Source organism: Ixodes scapularis, unplaced genomic scaffold, assembly GCF_016920785.2.
Source record: "Ixodes scapularis isolate PalLabHiFi unplaced genomic scaffold, ASM1692078v2 PGA_scaffold13__105_contigs__length_92229423, whole genome shotgun sequence".
Taxonomy (NCBI): Eukaryota; Metazoa; Arthropoda; class Arachnida; order Ixodida; family Ixodidae; genus Ixodes; species Ixodes scapularis.
Genome location: NW_024609839.1, coordinates 3943334 through 3961303, shown reverse-complemented (window position 1 = coordinate 3961303; position 17970 = coordinate 3943334). Strand labels below are relative to the sequence as shown.

General features: G+C 45.0%; 3 protein-coding genes across 4 annotated transcripts in view; 1 reads left to right on the top strand and 2 right to left on the bottom strand.

Moving 5' to 3' along the window:
- Positions 1-1134: 1134 nt before the first annotated feature.
- The window catches only part of LOC120841018 (ficolin-1-like), a 107954-nt gene continuing 91118 nt past the window's right edge, over positions 1135-17970 (bottom strand). The window contains exons 4-5 of the mRNA XM_042289806.1: positions 4487-4663; positions 1135-1468 (exon numbers count right to left, since the gene is read on the bottom strand). Of these exons, the coding sequence (XP_042145740.1) occupies positions 1164-1468; positions 4487-4663 (482 nt within the window). The 3' untranslated portion in view covers positions 1135-1163. The remainder of the gene's footprint in view (positions 1469-4486; positions 4664-17970) is intronic.
- Positions 5795-11415, top strand: LOC115322298. Of its 2 annotated transcripts, XM_040211855.2 has the most exons (5): positions 5795-6194; positions 6277-6390; positions 6883-6969; positions 7374-7490; positions 8875-9118. In XM_040211855.2, exons 1-5 carry the CDS (start codon positions 5987-5989, stop codon positions 9018-9020), a joined length of 672 nt encoding a protein of 223 aa, XP_040067789.1. In that variant the 5' UTR covers positions 5795-5986; the 3' UTR covers positions 9021-9118. The 2 variants fall into 2 exon arrangements, with proteins under 2 accessions (XP_040067789.1, XP_040067788.1); XM_040211854.3 differs by lacking the exons at positions 5795-6194; positions 6277-6390; positions 6883-6969; positions 7374-7490 and adding exons at positions 7562-8417; positions 10233-11415 and having other exon boundaries at positions 8875-8991.
- Positions 12911-17489, bottom strand: LOC121835519. Its single transcript, XM_042289805.1, has 6 exons — positions 17021-17489; positions 16679-16931; positions 15755-15926; positions 15419-15570; positions 15091-15202; positions 12911-13344 (listed from the first exon to the last, which is right to left on the bottom strand). Exons 1-4 carry the CDS (start codon positions 17052-17054, stop codon positions 15454-15456), a joined length of 576 nt encoding a protein of 191 aa, XP_042145739.1. The 5' UTR covers positions 17055-17489; the 3' UTR covers positions 12911-13344; positions 15091-15202; positions 15419-15453.

Sequence of the window (17970 nt, the reverse complement as noted above, 5' to 3'; positions counted from 1 at the left end):
TCTGAAATCAACTCGCCGAGACGAACGACAACCAAAAAAGCATCCGACAAGCTCCAGCCCAGCTGGGGCCAGCCGCTGCAAGGGCGCTGCCATCTTTCCTGTGACGTCACGTATTTGGTTTGGTCATGTGACGTGTGGTCAAATTTGCGTACAATGGCAGCCGCCTTATGGGGGTCACTTTCGAGTGCAGACCGGAACCCCGGTTTATCGCTCTAAGCCCCTCTACCTCGTTGCTCGCGACTCAGGCGCGTCATTGTAAAACTGACGTCATTTCCTGCGCGCGGGCGCGCGTTTTCGCGGGAGCGTTGGTTTCCAGCCGACCCAGAACAAGACGCGCGTGCCGAGGCGTCGAAACGGGTCTCGCCCAATGAGGGTCGGTCGAACTATCACGTGATCCTGCACAGTACGCTCTTTCGTATTCAGCCCATTTCGAAGTGTTCAAAAGCATTTTTATTTCCCATATAAAATTAAAAGGTGTGTCTTTTGACACACAAACCAGTTTTATTTACTTATTTGTTCCTTTAGTTCTCATTTTTAATATTTGCGTCAAGATTTACATCGCGTGTTGAGAATTCTGTTATCTGGCAACGCTGATAACGCGCGGCCGGCGGTGCTTGGTGCCGCGCCAGCTTCCGCGCGAGCGTTCATAGCGCGTCGCGTTTTCGCGTGCAGAAAAACGCGCCATGTGGTCCGCGCTTTAGTCGGCGCTAATGGTGCGCAGTTGGTGAATTTAAGCCGCTCACACACTGCTCGTACGTCATAGAAACGACACGGGCTGCAGTCATGATTTCACTGCTTTCACGCCTCAATCAGGTTTCAAGCGTGTGTGCTTCGTGCATATGTATGCTTTTAACATGTATAAAATGGGTTTTGATATGACCAGTGTGACGGGACCCTCATCTACAAGGAAGGCCTCAGACAGTGTTTGCAGCGTCTCTTTTGTAAAATGCATAAGCAGTGGGACCGCCGCTTTAGCGTTGGGCGTTGGCGGTAGCCGGGAGAGCCAAGACAATTCATGCTGTTTTCTCTAGCAGTGATATTTTATTTCCAAAGCTTGCAGAAAAAAAGTCAAAAAGCGAGAAATTAACGGAGCATATCGTAAATGGCAACTTCCGCGCAATTTAGTGCTTTTTCTTTTTTTGCACCGAAGCAGAAATTAGAAATTAGATACGTTTGGATCTAAAAGCGCCCGTGCAGAAACCATAGTCGTAGTCCCTGATCTTCATCTCCACACTGTCGTAGGGATAATAGTAGGATTCTTCTTGGCCTTTGATGTGCCAGGTAATACCGAGGGCCTTTGTTGGCGAAGTGTAGGTGAATTTACGTCCGTTAAGATTTGCCTCGTTGCAATCCTTGAACCACCAGCCACCACTTAGTCTTGCGGAGCATCTGTCTCCGTCGGGTGGCTGCGTCATGCTCTTCTTGACGGTGAACTTCTGTCCGTTGTGGTAGGACAACGCGTCGTAATCTGTGCATGCCAAAACACCAGTGTCAGCCAAGCAAGGGTGTTGACGGCTCTTGCATTACGATATTCTAACAAGCAGCAAATATAAAATATTATGTTCTGTGATATAATATGTTCTGTTATAGGCAAACATCTAGAATCATTTTACTGCGTCAGTGAACACAAAATGATTTTCGTTACTTCCAAACTGATTTGCATACAAATTGTTTAGACGCATTGATTGACACAACTGAACTAGTAACTTAAATTACAAATCACAGTACTTTTTTTCTGAAGTTAATGCATTTTAAAATCTGGTCCGAAAGGCTCCATGGTAACATTGACAACACTGAAAACGCGACGCCAAAAACGTGACGCTAAGTGGAGCAAGCTACCGCCCGCTACAAAGGTACGGCCGTTATCATTCTTCAATACATTTATTGATTCCTATATAGGATTACTATACGGGGACAGCAAAGTTTGTACTTGTTTGGTGGCGTGCAATAAATTCTAAGCTAGCTCACGCCAAAAAAAAAAAAAAACGCTTAAAGTACAGTGTCGTTTTAAACTGTCTGCTCGACTTCCAAGTTATACAGCGTGTGACATCACCCTGCTGGAGAACGCGGGAAAATCTGAATGTTGATTTTGGCAGAACCTTCATTTGCTGCTTTCTCAATTGCTAATCTAAATGGAGAGATAATAAATAGCAAGTTGGGAAGACTAAAGCCTGGGTTTTCCGAAAATGCATTTAGTCTGACTAGTTCGACAACCCACTTAAAGTGTCAATAATTAATGTCCGGAATCGTGCTGGGGCTTCAGCTGTACCAGTCACTACGGATGTATGCAGTTGAACTGAATGGTAAACAAAACCTGGTAAGAAACAGCAGTCAAAAGTTAACATGATAGCAAAGGGCCAAACCGCGGCTCTCGAGCCGCGTGCGGCTGTTCACGCGCCCAAGTGCGGCTCACGGCTCCTTGGTAAGTCTGCCCCCTTTCTCCTCCCGTGTCACCAAGACAAAACAATATTCTACAATAAAAAAATAATAAAAAAGCTCATAGTCTTGGCAGTCTTGTACTAGACAACGTACATAAAACCATATTGCTTTTCGGCATAAAGATGCCCCATACGTGGATAAATTACTCTCAAAATGTAATTTAATTACATTTACAATTACTTTGCTTTAAAAGTAGTTTAATTACAATTACAATTACTAGTAAGTGAAAGTAATTCATTACGACTACAAATTACTTTTAAAATGTAATACAATTACTTATCTATGAGAGCGATTCGACTTGGGCCATATGACTTTAAGCGAGTAGTTAAGAATGCAACGCATTTGTTCTTTGCTTGCCCCACTTAGGAGGAGGCTTAGGCATCGCTGTGTAAATGTCATGTATTGTACGTTACTCGTGTGAATTATGTTAAATTATTAATACTACTGGACAGTCTGGGGCAATGAAGTCTTACATTCTTTTATTTTCAAGAAATAATATTAAATTAGCTCATATGCTCGAAGGAGCCAGATCGGTAAAGTAAAATCAGGTTGACACAATTTCGCTAGCCAGACAAATAAATATACGACAATTAGTCTTCTCGGAATATTTTAATAGTGTTATTATAATCCACACGTGCTAATAGGAACGCATGTACACACAGACGTTTTATGTTATTGTCCTGTCATGTACCTAAATATGCTATGTGCCTTATATATATGTGTGTATATGCGCGTGTGTATGATGCGTATGTATGTATGTGTGTGTATGTATGCGTGTATATACATGTATGTATATACATATGTATATGTGTATGTGTATATATATATATGTATATGATTTTTTTGTTATCTTTAACAGCGTGTTTAACTTATGCTGTTCTTCTGGTTCTTTTTTATTTATTTATTTATTTATTTATTTGCTTAATGTTTAAAGCTGAAAACTTAATGTTATTACTTCATGTGTAGTATGTCGCCGTGTGCCAATTGTAAGGCTGCAGAGGCCTTGTCAAGTCAAACTTTTGACTTTTTGCCCCTGCAGCCTACATCAGTTTCTGATGTGAAATAAAGGATTGATTGATTGATTGATTCATTGATTTATTTACATTGAGTTGGAACTATGATGGTTCAGAATTATGTAAGAACCGAATCGGGGCTCCTGAATCAATGGTGACAATATTCCCAGGTGAGAAGTCAGTCTCCAAAACGCTGAATCCAATATGATACGAAGTAAAGCCAACAGAAAATAAACTTGGAACTGCGAGTGTGTCACCGAGAGCTAGGCCGCTGGTGCGGGCACTGAGGCTTTCAGAGGCATTCCGCCAGAGCCGCAGTCTTGCAAAAGTAATTTGTAATTGTGCCCGAAATTTTGCACTTACTGAAGCTAGAAAGTAATTAAATTACAATTACAATTCCTTATAGCCCAAAGTAATTAAACGCAATTACAAATTTAAAAGAAAGTAATTAAATTACATTAATTCAATTAGTGTAGTTGAATTGCTACTTCCTTTTGTCCTGCGGCTCTCAGAACGTTTATAGTTTTGTTTGCATCTCTAACCCCATGTCACTCTGGCCACCCCTGTTATAGCACATCATTTTTACCATCTCATAAAAGGTGGATCATGCCGGCGTGTTTCGCGGAACATGAGCCGAATTGTTCATGCGAAACTACACGTCACACAGAAGATTTTAATTTCGTTCTAGTTTCTTAAAAGGGTACATTCAGAACAATCATTAGCGTCTGCGATAACGAAGTTCTGAATTAGGTTTGGGAATTTGAATTTCTAAATTAACAAATTTAAACGATGTTTCAGCTAGAAAATAGCTAACAACCGTCTAGAATCACAAAATCAGCGCACGTAGAAAGACAGAAAGCGCCCCAAGCATTTACAGCCTTTCAAAAACAGTTTGGGCTTGTTTTCAATTTTCGGTTTTCTATCGGCAGAGCCGCAGAGGTCCTGCTCCCTGCTGACAAAGCGCTCAATAACACGCGCCATTCCACATTCTTCGCATTTGTTGCGAAAGGCACTGCGGCAGAACCGATACCTACCTTGATGAGGACCCTCGTAGTCGGCAACGGTCAGCTTGTAACCCTCCTGTTTGGAGCCGACGACGAATTTGTGATAGAGCAATACTGTCGGTTCCCTTTGTCCTATTTTTGTCAGTTCGATTCTGAGAGCTTGTTGGTTGTTCGGAAAACTCGTAAGTGCATGAAGATTATCAAGTCCTTTGACGGAAGGAAAAAAATGCGCTTAGAAATAAACACGAACACCCTCTCCAAATGGTAAGACTGACTCATAAACCCTCCATGACGTGAGGCCTCACTCCTAACATGAGCTGCAGGAATGTGCATGGCGCTGACTAAAACCATAGATCAAACCAAGCTAACGATAGTAAATTGAAACAAGAAACACCTGCAAGAGTAGCGACTCACATTTTTCGTTTCACGATGCTATATAACCATATGCTTCAATAGCAGAAAAATATGCATTTAATTATATAAAGATAATTGTTGGTATTCATTAGCAAGCTAAAATGCTGGCAGAATAAACTTATTTGTGAGAGCTTGTTTTGAATGGTGAGTATCAATGTTAATTGCAAAGCAAAGAAACACAGATAGGCTACGTCACCCGAGGGTATCTTTATTGACTGGTTTTGTTTTACATGTGAACCAAAATTAATATTAATACTACTGGTGATTTCTGTTTAACGCAATATTCTTGTTTCTTTTTGTTGGTTTGGGGGAGATTCTCAAAGGAGAGTTAACGTGGCTGACAGATGTGATGTGGGCCACGGGGCATTTAGCCCACTAAAGTCCGCGGGAAAGTTTACCCCGTGACGTGACGCGAAGGTGTCACGTTACACCCACGACTCCAACTGTCTATATGTGGCGCCACTCGTTTATCAAAATGGCGGTAATAGTGAGGATCGGAGATACGTGATGGTATACCATTTTCTAGGCCTGTCTCGTGGTGTGTTGACATTACACAGCGACACGAATTATTCCCGCTTTGGCGAGGAAGCTGGAGTAGTGCGCAGGCAGGTCGCATTTTTCTCCCGAAAGCAACAAATATGCGTAGCGTAATATTGACTCCATGGTACAGTTTTTTTTTCTTAGGGGCGAAGCTCCTTAGGGTCTAGCCTTGTCCGGCGTCCGTGCTCACATCAATTGCACTGCCTCCGAAATCGGCCAATATAAAAAAAAAAAAAAAAAAAAAAAGTACGTTTGTTTAGGGGCTCGAATAGGGAACCGCTTGCTTACGAGGCAGACGTCTTAACCACTACGCTACACTTTTTTTTTCTTTATTGCACACTACGCTACACTTCAACGTTGCATGTAGTCGCTCAACGTCTATTGGCGGCGTGCGCGAACTATAGGGGGCGCTTTCCAGCTATCATCATCATCGTTTGTGACGTAAGCAGTAGGACTGGTGGATGCCTCCTCCTAGGTCGGCCGCGCTACGCTTCGGTGCTCGGGTGGTTGCGATCGTTCCTTTTGAAGTTTTCTAGACGCGACAAAGGTTGTTTCACGCGTTGTCCAAGCGCCGAGATGGTGGTGTACTGCTCGGTACCGCAGTGCAACACCTACCACGGTGAGACGGGCGCAAGTTTTTATTATTATCCGCGCGACAGGAAAGTCAGAAAGGAGTGGCTGACCAAGTTGAAAATGGGCAAGACGAACTCGAAAAGCTCTCGCGTATGTAGTAAGCACTTCGATGAAAGTGACTTCGTGTACCCTGTGGGCTACAAGGTGCTCGGTGAGTGATATTCTATCATTAGTTTCGAGTTCACTTGTTCCTGTGCTTTGCAAACGAGTAAACAAATGCATTCCCTCAACAGGCTGGAAGAGGCGGTGGCTGGCTCCTGGGGCCGTTCCAAGTAAATGCTTGCCTATCCGCCCGTTTGACGCGAAACGGCCGAAACCAATTCCGCGATCGAGACCTGGAAGAGCGAGTAAGTCACTGGTAATCGGTAATGAACCAAGGGAGGGGGGGCGGGGCGGTGCGGTGCGGGGTTCGTTTCGAAGCTGTCGTACACCTGCTACGAATCATTCTGGTCGTTCTTTTTACGGACCCAACTGTTTTAAGCAAGAAGTGTGGTATGCTTTTCAGCAAGAGCTTTTAAGTTTATAATCTATCTTCGTCTAAAAATTGATAAATCATTTGCTAATTTGTTGGGCCATGTCCGGCAGTTAATCAAGTTATATAAATCTGCAGGGCATAACACTTCTTAACCTTCGCGTGCAGTATGGAGAACCTCTTATTAAGCTGTGTGTCACCTGAATGGCAGCACAGGCTAGCAGCAGAATCTTTATCTCTGCCGCGTAATTTCACGAGGTTTGTCAGGTGACAGTAAATTAATAGCCTCAGTGTGCACCCTCGACAAAGCGTGATGGTGGAGTATGCCCGAGCCCTAACACACAGTCCCTCTACATATGATTTTCAGCCAGTAGAGGTCCTACTACAAGTGTTGCTGCAACAGGGGTGGCTCCGGATACAAGTGCCGACATGACCGAGGAAGCAACAATCACAGGTGTGTTGAATACTGCAGTTGTCTTTCTGCATCACTGTTGCTGAACGAAGCCAAATACCTACCAGGTGGTTAGTCATATTACTGTAGTGTCGTCTATGCCATAGCTTTTCTAGCTTTGAGGCAGCTACGCTGTGGGGAAGGTGGGTGCTACTATTTGTGAATCATGTCATTTAATATGCCTCCAACGCACAAATGCTCAAAACCTATACTCGGCGTGCTTGCACTTGTGTTTGGCTGCACTCTCACGCAGCAGAAACAAATGCCAAAACTTTAGTTTCACTATCGAAGCACATGCCAAGGCAACTAATTTGCATTTTTGATCTATGTTGTGCTTGTGTCCTTAGAAACATAGATAAGGCATTGATTCTCCATTTAATTTCAATGAGCAGTTTCATTCACTGCAGATTGCCAGAGTCCTGGAGCTGAATGTGAGGCCGATGCCGACCCTGCCACAGTTGCAGCCGCTTCCGGACTGGCCCACTTTACCAGTGCTGGTGTGAACAGCGCAGCCACCATCATGGGTGTGTTTCATTTGCCTTCACATTTGTAGTAGTCATTGGCCTGGTACACAGCACACGCTCCTCTACAGCATTCTAACCATGGTGCAAGAAGAACCCATTTAGGTGATGATGCTATCCGCATTCCTGTGGAAGGAGTGCGTCCGCAAATGCTTTGCACCGAGATGTGGAGAGGGCTGCTTGTTACCGAGCAATCGCAAGCCACCGTTTTCGGGTGCCATCCAACTACGTCAGAAACAAGTGGCAAGCACGCATCAACCTTGGCCGCTAATTGGTTCTGTGTGCCTTGGCACCTTTCTTGAGTACTGAAAGATGGCGCCCTAATATGGAGGCAAGCTTATACAGCGCATGCCCAGCGGCGAACACAATCTGGACGGCCACCTAAATGGGTTCTTCGTACACCACAATTGTAACTCGAAGAGGGTCGGAAGATATAACACTGTTATCATTGTCTGTGCTTGTATTGCCACGCGCATCAACGCAAGCGGGCACATAGCCTAGTGGTCACCGTGCGCGGCTTCCACGAAGAAGACCGAGGTTCGAACCCGGGCAGCGGACACACTTTTTTTTTAACGTTCTTGTGAATTCGAGAACCTTCCCTCATGTTCATAATCAGAATGTCCTATGCGCCGAACTTTCTACGCCGATTGCTCGAAGGCCAGACATGTATAATAAGGGCTCTGTGTGACGAGCTGGAGTCGATCTTGCTCAAGCGCTTGACACTGCTGCTACGCCGACGCCTGCGGCGCTACTTATTATTTTGTTTTGGCACAAGTTCGCCTTATTAAACATTCAGTTTCTTTCGTTCTTTCTCGCCTCTTCATCAGTCATTCGTGACAGTATTAAAGAAATATCTACTCACGCATGCTATCCTTTCATTTCAAGAACTGTCCATGGCTAACAGCTGCAGAGATGACTTCAGCAACGAAGGTAATAGAAAGAATGTACTTTTTCCAATCTAAACTGTATTTTGTATGCTTGGTGGCTAGTGCATTTATTCTGTTGGATTGAAAGTGGTAGCAAAGCCTGACCTGAAGGGCATATCTAGCTTTGAGGCAGCTACGCTTGGGGGAAGGGGGGGGGGGGGGGCTACGATTTGTGAATCATGTCAATTAATATGCCTCCGACGTAGAAATGCTCAAAAACTATACTCAGCTTCAGCAAGAACCTACAGTGCAAGCTACAAGTGCAAGCTCAGTGCTTGCACTTGTGTTTGGCTGCACTCTCACGCAGCAGAAACAAATGCCAAAACTTTAGTTTCACTATCGAAGCACATGCCAAGGCAACTAATTTGCATTTTTGATCTATGTTGTGCTTGTGTCCTTAGAAACATAGATAAGGCATTGATTCTCCATTTTATTTCAATGAGCAGTTTCATTCGCTGCAGATTGCCAGAGTCCTGGAGCTGAATGTGAGGCCGATGCCGACCCTGCCACAGTTGCAGCCGCTTCCGGACTGGCCCCCTTTACCAGTGCTGGTGTGAACAGCGCAGCCACCATCATGGGTGTGTTTCATTTGCCTTCACATTTGTAGTAGTCATTGGCCTGGTACACAGCACACGCTCCTCTACAGCATTCTAACCATGGTGCAAGAAGAACCCATTTAGGTGATGATGCTATCCGCATTCCTGTGGAAGGAGTGCATCCGCAAATGCTTTGCACCGAGATGTGGAGAGGGCTGCTTGTTACCGAGCAATCGCGAGCCACCGTTTTTGGGTGCCATCTAACTACGTCGGAAACAAGTGGCAAGCACGCACCAACCTTGGCCGCTAATCGGTTCTGTGTGCCTTGGCACCTTTCTTGAGTGCTGAAAGATGGCGCCCTAATATGGAGGCAAGCTTATACAGCGCATGCCCAGCGGCGAACACAATCTGGACGGCCACCTAAATGGGTTCTTTGTACACCGCAATTGTAACTCGAAGACGGTCGGAGGATATAACACTGTTATCATCGTCTGTGCTTGTATTGCCACGCGCATCAACGCAAGCGGGCACATAGCCTAGTGGTCACCGTGCGCGGCTTCCATGAAGAAGACCGAGGTTCGAACCCGGGCAGCGGACACACTTTTTTTTTTAACGTTCTTGTAAATTCGAGAACCTTCCCTCATGTTCATAATCAGAATGTCCTATGCACCTAACTTTCTACGCCGATTTGCTCGAAGGCCAGACATGTATAATAAGGGCTCTGTGTGACGAGCTGGAGCCAATCTTGCCCAAGCGCTTCACACTGCTGCTACGCCGACGCCTGCGGTGCTACTTATTTTGTTTTGGCACAAGTTCGCCTTATTAAACATTCAGTTTCTTTCGTTCTTTCTCGCCTCTTCACCAGTCATTCGTGACAGTATTAAAGAAATATCTACTCACACATGCTCTTTTCAAGATCGTTCCATGGCTAACAGCTGCAGAGATGACTGTACTTTTTCCAATCTTAAACTGTATTTTGTATGCTTGGTGATGGCATATGCATTTATTCTGTTTGATTGAAAGTGGTAGCATAGGCTGACCTGAAGGGCATTAAATGTAGTGAATTACATGCACCAGATATTCAAGATACTAGTGTAAAAATGCAATATTGCTTCTATTTGCACCATTTGTTCATGTAGAAAGGTAGCCGAGTAGACAGAGTGTTGCAGCTTCCCCATTTTTTACTCGACAATGGTTGGGAAAAGCAGGAACCTTTGTGAATTGTGCAGGCTTCTGCATTATCAAATGTGCATATTACCAATTGCCAACGTGAACAATTTCAGATGTTGAAGAGGAGCTGTGTCACCTCAAGCGAGATATCGGTGTTCAAGTGAACACATGGACTGAGGGGAGAAGACAACTGATTACCATCTCCACTGTTAAGGACGAACAGGCACTGTTAGTGCTAACGGGCATCTCGAGCTTGGAGCTGTTCTATAACATTGCCAATTTGTTCACCGACGCTCGGAGGAAACAGTCGAAGAGGAGCTTCTCACTTAGCAATGAGGATGTTATCCTGCTCGTCTTCACCAAACTTTACCACAATGTGTCTTTTTCGCTGCTGGCCGTCCTGTTTGACGTACACCGCACTACGGCGTCGAGTATTTTTAAGGAGGCCATTGTACTGCTAGCATCTGTGCTCGGGCATGCAATCTACTGGCCTGACAAGGACCACGTCACTGCATGCCTCACGAAGCACTTCGATAAATACCGCATGACAAGGATGGTCTTGGACTGCACAGAGATTGCAATTGAGCGACCAAAAGACCTGCCATCACAGATCTTAACGTACAGCATTTACAAAAAAACCTATACTGCTAAGATTTTGATTTGCACAACCCCTGGAGGCCTCATTAGCTATGTGAGCCGTGCCTACGGAGGTAGGACCTCCGACACACACATAACCCGGGAAAGCGAAGTTCTGACCAAATGTGAGCCCCACATTGACAAGGTCATGGTAGATAGGGGCTTTTTAATTGAAGACTTGTGCTATGAGCATGGGCTCGAGATGATCCGGCCACCTTTTCTTGGCCAGAAGAAGCAGCTGTCGCCTGGTGACGCAAAAAGAAATGCCAGCATTGCGAGTGCCAGAGTGCATGTAGAAAGAAGCATTCAGCGCATCAAACGCTTCAAGATCCTGCAGCAGCGGTTCCCACTTGATCTGCTTGCATACCTTGACAGCATTGTTACTACGCTTGCAGGAATTGTAAATATCTCGAAGCCACTGTTTGCAGACGACAAATATTTGTTTCCGTGAAAGCTGAGTTCCATGCCAGCGACACGTTTTCTTTTACTTTTAGCTTCTCAGTAACTTTTGCTCGAAATACAGTAATAACAATAAAGTTTGGCGTCAAGTTCTACTAGCTTTTTTTTTGTGCATGTTCAATGCCCAAGGCTCTAGTCATAGATACTGAATTGCAAATCGAAGAAAACGGGTGTAATCACTAATCCCATGATGGAGGCACGAAGCTTTCACTGATTGTGGGATTAAGGAACAATCGATTATGCTTGTACCAGTGGGAAATGAGTGACATGATCCTTTATCATAACATAGTCTAAAAGAACATAAGACACTTAAACAACTTGACATCATAAGTGAAGCTGAGCGTAAGAGGACCAAGAATTGATCACCTGGTCCTGTTAGCGGATGACAAGTCTAACAGCGTAAGTGAACCAGGTACATAATTCTAGACATGTACCATAAAAAATAATTTGCACAAGAGGTATATTTAACTCGTAAAACACCTTTGACAAATCAAAATAGTTTTCATCTACTTGTCCTCCACTCATAACATATAACTCACAGCAGTCTAAAACATTTTAAACAAAAAAGGCATCTGGGTGTACACAATTTTGAAAGAACACCTTAAAAAAAATTCATGAAACGGAAGTGGGATGACTGTTAATAATAGTACGTGCATCACAACTTTTTAAGATTAAGACAACCACTTTTCCAGTTGCGACTGTTGTGATTGCGTGAACAAATGACATGCAAGGTTCCAAAACGGTGGAAAGACGCCCCAAGGTGATGTCTTCAATGAGTGGCCACGTACTGTACAAAACCAGTGGGTGTAAGGAGCACTGAGAACAATGACTGCAGAGAAGCATAAAACGAAGCAGTGCTTATGCTGATCCGAAATTTAAATGACAAAGCAAGGCAGGAGCGATAGGCGGGATGCTACACGCTCAAAAACGTCGCTCATGCAGCGCTATCTCAAACAGATGGCCGTATTTTTGGAAAAGAAAGGCCCGACTGAATGAGGCCGATGAGACATCCCCTCTACCCTTCGCTTCATCTCCTTGAAGAGGTGAACTGAAGCAAAGAGGAGAGAGGCGTGGCCGCTTGCTCTCATCCTCAACAGTTCTGGGAGAATCGCAATGTCACATTCCTCCTTCAATGGCACCCTTATTTTTCCAAAAATATGGCAAGCTGTTCGAGATACTGCTGTACGAGTATATTGTGGGGCTTCTAGCATCCTGTTGGAACACTTCTGCAGCCTTGTAAATCCAAATTTCGGTTCAGCATCCTGTTTCACAGTGCTAAATTGGCGGTCGCGTAAAATCGGAGAATTACACAAAAACAGTGCATAGGAGGCTAAACCGCAGTAATCAGTGGTATCATATACTCCTTAAAGAAGAAAACCGCCCTCTCAATTACATCTCTGAAAAATACTTCATCAAAATGCACAGAAAAAAGTATGTGCGTGTGCTCGTCTTGATAGACAAAGAAGTCTGTGCTTCGAATCTGAGCAATACCCATTTGCACTTGCACCTGGCAATAATACCTGCTTGTTTTCTTAAGCATATGATTATCACTGTTCTTCATCATCTCTCTGCTCTTGAAACCTTGCATGCCATCTGTGCACTTTACCTCAATCAATCGACGTTCACAACAGTCGCAAGTGACGATCCCGTCAGGACTTGCCCCAACACATGGGTCTGACTCCATTATCAGAAGCCCGCTGTCTTGGATCGTGAGGTTGGCGTGGGTTGACTCCTGCAAGTACTTCCTCTTGGCAGTGCTTTCGTCTTGCGACCCTCTTGCCATTGCAGCTGACTGGAAGGTCGACTCTCGCATGAGGACCTTGAACAAGGGACGCAAATCATGGGGACCCATTTTTGTCCTCAAGGTCTTCACCCTCGTGTAGACGCTGTAGGCCACAGATGCACTAATCAGACCAGTCCTGTATTCCATCCATATTGGCGATTCTGCTTGTTGGATGGTAAGTGTGGCAATCTCTTCCACAACAGCCTTTGAAAACATTTCTTGGAGGGCTTCGTAGAAGCTGTCATCAGATGCTTGATTATCTCTGCTCATCATTCTTAATGCCTCGGTTAGTGTCGCTGGCCTCTGTGGTGGGGATGGCGACTCCTCTGGCTCGATGCACTGAAAAGCTACAAGACAAAATCATGACACAACTTTATTCGTCCCAGCTTCTCGCAAAGGTACGTCATTGTCAAGCAGTAGGATACATCCCACTTGAGAGAGGGTTCCATTCTCGGTCCCTAGTTTGAGTATTTCAGCATAATTAATTTATATATATTTCAACAAAATTTATCGTGTCCACACGAAAGCATACGCAGCACATCACAGTTAGTGGTTTTTACCAATGAGGCTCGACTATCGGGGAAAGGAAACAAGCAAGCTCGATTGCTGGTCCTTCAAATTAAAGCATATCTATGTGTGGCAGTAAATTCATTGCATACCTTGAGGGTCAGCTTTTCCTAATATTAGGCTTTCCCACCTCTCATCCCTTGTATAGATAAAGCACCTGGGCCTCTACTGGTATATGGTGGCTTACCCCTAGTAGCTACCACCAGCACAATAATTGAAGATCTTGGGTGAAAATTATTACTTTGCAATTTTTGAGCTAAGCAAAGCAAAGGAAGTTTTCACATTCTGCGTCACGGAAAAAAACAAAAAGAATTGTGGCGTTCTCATGAAGAAGCAAAGACCACGAGGTTAGGAGATTCGGCGATGACGGAATAGGACGGGTGGGCTTGGCTGTGACCTGGAGATCAGTGACTCTCAGCAACAAGCTGAAGAGCGACAAGGAATTTCCTGTACCTACCCATTCCCGGCGCCGGCCCGAACGGACACTGTGAGGAACCTCTGCACCCCCCTACTGTTGGCAATGATCCGAGGCAACCCAAAGCATGACCAGAGTCCCTCCCCTCACACAGTGACAAGGACGCACATCCATCAATATAGGTTAACTTCCGTTGAAACATATTCACTGAAGTGGTCGCCTGAACGATGGATGTGAGTACCCACATCTTGTAGGTATGTAAATACTTGAGCACTGACATGTCATATTTTATTAATATACATTTATTTACTCTTCCAACCACATGCATACTTTTCTTTCACTCTTGTGGTTGGCCAGAGTAAATGTATATTAATAAAATATGACATATCAGCGCTCAAGTATTTATATATCTACTAGACATCGCTAAATTCTCACATATATCGTCCAGATGACCACCTCAGCCAAGATGTTTCAGCCGAAGTTAATCTATACTGCTGGATGTGCGTCCTTGTTACTTTGTGATGGGACCCTTCTCGTGGTTCAGGTTGCCTCGGGTCATTGCCGAGAATAGGTTGGTACAGAGGTTCCTCCCGGTGCCAGTTCGGGCCACTGCCAAGAATGGATACGTACAGGAAGTTTCTTGTCGCCTTTCGGGTTGTTGCCGAGAGTCATTGATGCTTCTCCGGGTCATAGCCAAGTCTACCCGTCCTATCGGTCATCGCCGAATCTCCTGTTCTCATGCTTTTCGCTTCTTCACAAGCATATCACACTTCTTTTTTGTCTCTTTCCCTGACGCGGAACATGACAGGGCGCTTACCCATTATTCAGAATGATCCAAGTTAATCTATCCTGCAGACAACACTATAAGGAGCCCATATTGGTCATGTTTTTTTTGTTTTCCCAACAGATTCAAAATGTTTTCAGAGTAGCTCAGAACTGGCAATGATGCAACTGTTCCTTCAAGCTGTCAATCAGTATGTGGCAGCTGACAGTCGTTCTTTAAGCTAAAACTTTTAGACTGCAGTGTAATTCCATAATATTTTTTTCATTATAGGTGACTGCTAAATGTTACAGGCACAATACCAACAATCAAAGTAATTTGTGGACTAACCATGTACGGGGATTTCCTCGCGGTGACGGTGAGCAGCAGAGCGATATGGGAGCCCCTGCAGTAGCTTGCCCAGGACGTCTCCCTCCAGACTTGCGTCACTCGCTGTCTTGATCTAGAATTTCGAATAAGGAAGCACATTAGCCCTGGATTGGGTTTACTGCCAGGCAAGCACTGTCCAGTTTAGTTGGTGTTGCGTGACCTTGGCCCTATAAATGGAGTTTTTCTATCAACAGTAAATGTCACTGGCCACACACACACAAAAAAAAAAAAACAGTTCATGACATATGAAGGAAAACACAGAATTGCCAAACTCAGCAATCAGACTCACTATTGGCCTGCGATATGCACCACAAGCCACTCGTGCTATTTCCAGTCGCAGCATCCATGGCAGGCACTTATCACGGCGGCCGTTGAAGTGGCACGTCTTGCCAGATTCTGAGGCGAGCACCATGTTGCAGAATAGCGGAAGAACAGACGTGCCTGTAAGCAGTCGGAGAGGCATGCGCTATATGGTAGTCGAAACCAGGCGAGCCATCGGCAGATGGCGCAGAGATACGCCTCAATTGCGGCTCGCATGTACTGGGCATTTGTGCCTACATTACTTCCTTGCTGCCTCTTAGAATTACCATCCACTGTAGTATGCTGTATTCTTGCACATACATACCTTCTTTACGCAGGGAAGCTCAATGATTGGCCTGGGTGCATACTTGTCCTTCACACCCTGTTTTTGACTTTTCCCCCACTGCTGTGGCAGGTCGGTCGACGACAAGATTTCAAACACCTTTGTGGCATGGATGTACAGGAGCATGGCCACAATGTGTTTGCATTTGTAGCTCCTAAAAATGAAAACAGTGCTACTGTGAAGTAAAGCCTTTACAATGAATTTCTGAGATATACAAAATCGCCAAAAGCACTCTTTTTGAAGCAATGAGATGACATCCTGCTTCCATGTTTACCGTGTTTACATACAAGCCTTAAAATGGTATGGTATAAATTATGGCAGTGGCAGAAGTTAGCGGAAGGTATGGCTCCGACGCACTGATGTCTGCACCACCTTCTCCTGGCATCATGGGTTAATGTAAACCTTTCCCGCACGTGTTTGTCAATCTTCTGGCTTGTCCGTCCGTTCCGTTCCCCCCCCCCCCCCCCACACACACACACACAAAAAAAAAAGGGTCGTAGAAGCTGGCATTAGTCACACTATTCACAGAGGCACCCATGAGGAACCATAAGCCGAGCAATGTATAGTTGCCCTTTCTAGCTTAATTTGTATGATCAACATAACATTAGACTGGTTTCCTCCAATATGTTTGTAATTCGCTTGCATCGAAGTATCGTTTTCATTTTAGCAAGCTCCACTGAAGGTTCATGCAATGGGGAAGTTGTTGCAGTCCAAGCAATTGACTTTTGCCAGTTTTCAGAATGAAATACTCGCACGCTCTGCCTCAGCGGAGGAACCCCCTCTCGAAATATTACCCCTGCGGGACGAGCATGCGAGGTATGTTAGCGTACATTCTACATTAAAAGTGTCCGGAAAGGGAACTTCCGAAAGCAGGGAAGATCAATTAAGAGTTCACAACATGCGTACCCTGCTTTGCACGAGCATGATGCAGCTGCCACTGTCTTCTCTTTCACCACGATCTCGAGCTCGTGCGGGTCTCTGCTTAAAGCCGATGTTTGCAGCACGAAACCTACAAACGTGCTGTTACTGTCAACTTTTTCTTTAACACTGCACGTCACAACGTGCCCAGCTTCCAGTACGGCTTCTCCCTCGAGCAGAAGTCGAGATGTGGCAAACTCCTGTGCCACGTACTCGTTGATACTGGAGAGGGGAAGCGTCACTGCAAAGGAAAAATAATAATTCAGACTTGGTTCACGCAGTTCCGTACGAATGCTTGGAAACAACTCCAGAGCCGTGCAAATTCCTTACCTTGGACGGAAGCGTCGGTATCGGCGAGCTCCATACCACCACAACGACAACGCGCGCGTGCACAGTTGTCCCCTCACGCCCTGCTGAATGCGAACTTAACGCTGCTAGATTAAAATTAGATTAAACTAATCAGGACCAACAGACAAAGAATCGCCACACGCTAAATCCAGAACAAAAGAAAGTCAGCAAGCAGTACCAGCGCAACCGCGCATCCGCGTTGGACTGCGCGCGCGCTACCAAGTTCTAGGCTTGCTCTCGAACATCTTAAAGCTGGTATCTATCAAGAGAGCTTGGGAGGGGCTGCCGTTCAGTCCCACAAAAGCTCATGACACGTCATAAAATTTTAAAAATAATTATCAATCGTCCCTGCTGTAAACTAACAGAAATGTCTCATACGATTACATATAGCGTCGTCTGCTAGCGTCCTACTGACTAGGTTACAGAAAGCATCCGCGAGGCGGCGCCACCCAAAGATCTCGTCGCCAATACAGGAGATGGCGCTGCGGTCAAATGCTCAACTGCGTATATAACCTCGATCCATACAACACATTCTCTTTCTGACATGGACCGTTGACTTAAGCGGTGGAGATGCGTTCCCCCCTCTTCTAGCGGATCCAAGCTGATCCGCTAGAAGAACCACTGGCTCTGCATTTCCCCCACCATTAAGCAGTAATAATGAAGTTGAAACGCAATCCGGAACTCCGCACCACCTATGAACAATAAAATCAGTATCATCAGCACCACCACAGCTTCGCCGCAATGAACATCATTCACCACGTGGAGATGCGGCCACATTTTTTTTAAACATAAAGTCACGAGCAAAACAGAAACCAAATGTATAAAGCAGGCGAGCTCCTTAAGGTTCCACAGGATTCTAAACCGCCAAGGAACGGACGACAAAGGGACAAACACACACATTTTCCAGCTCATCACTTTGCTTCACTCATAAA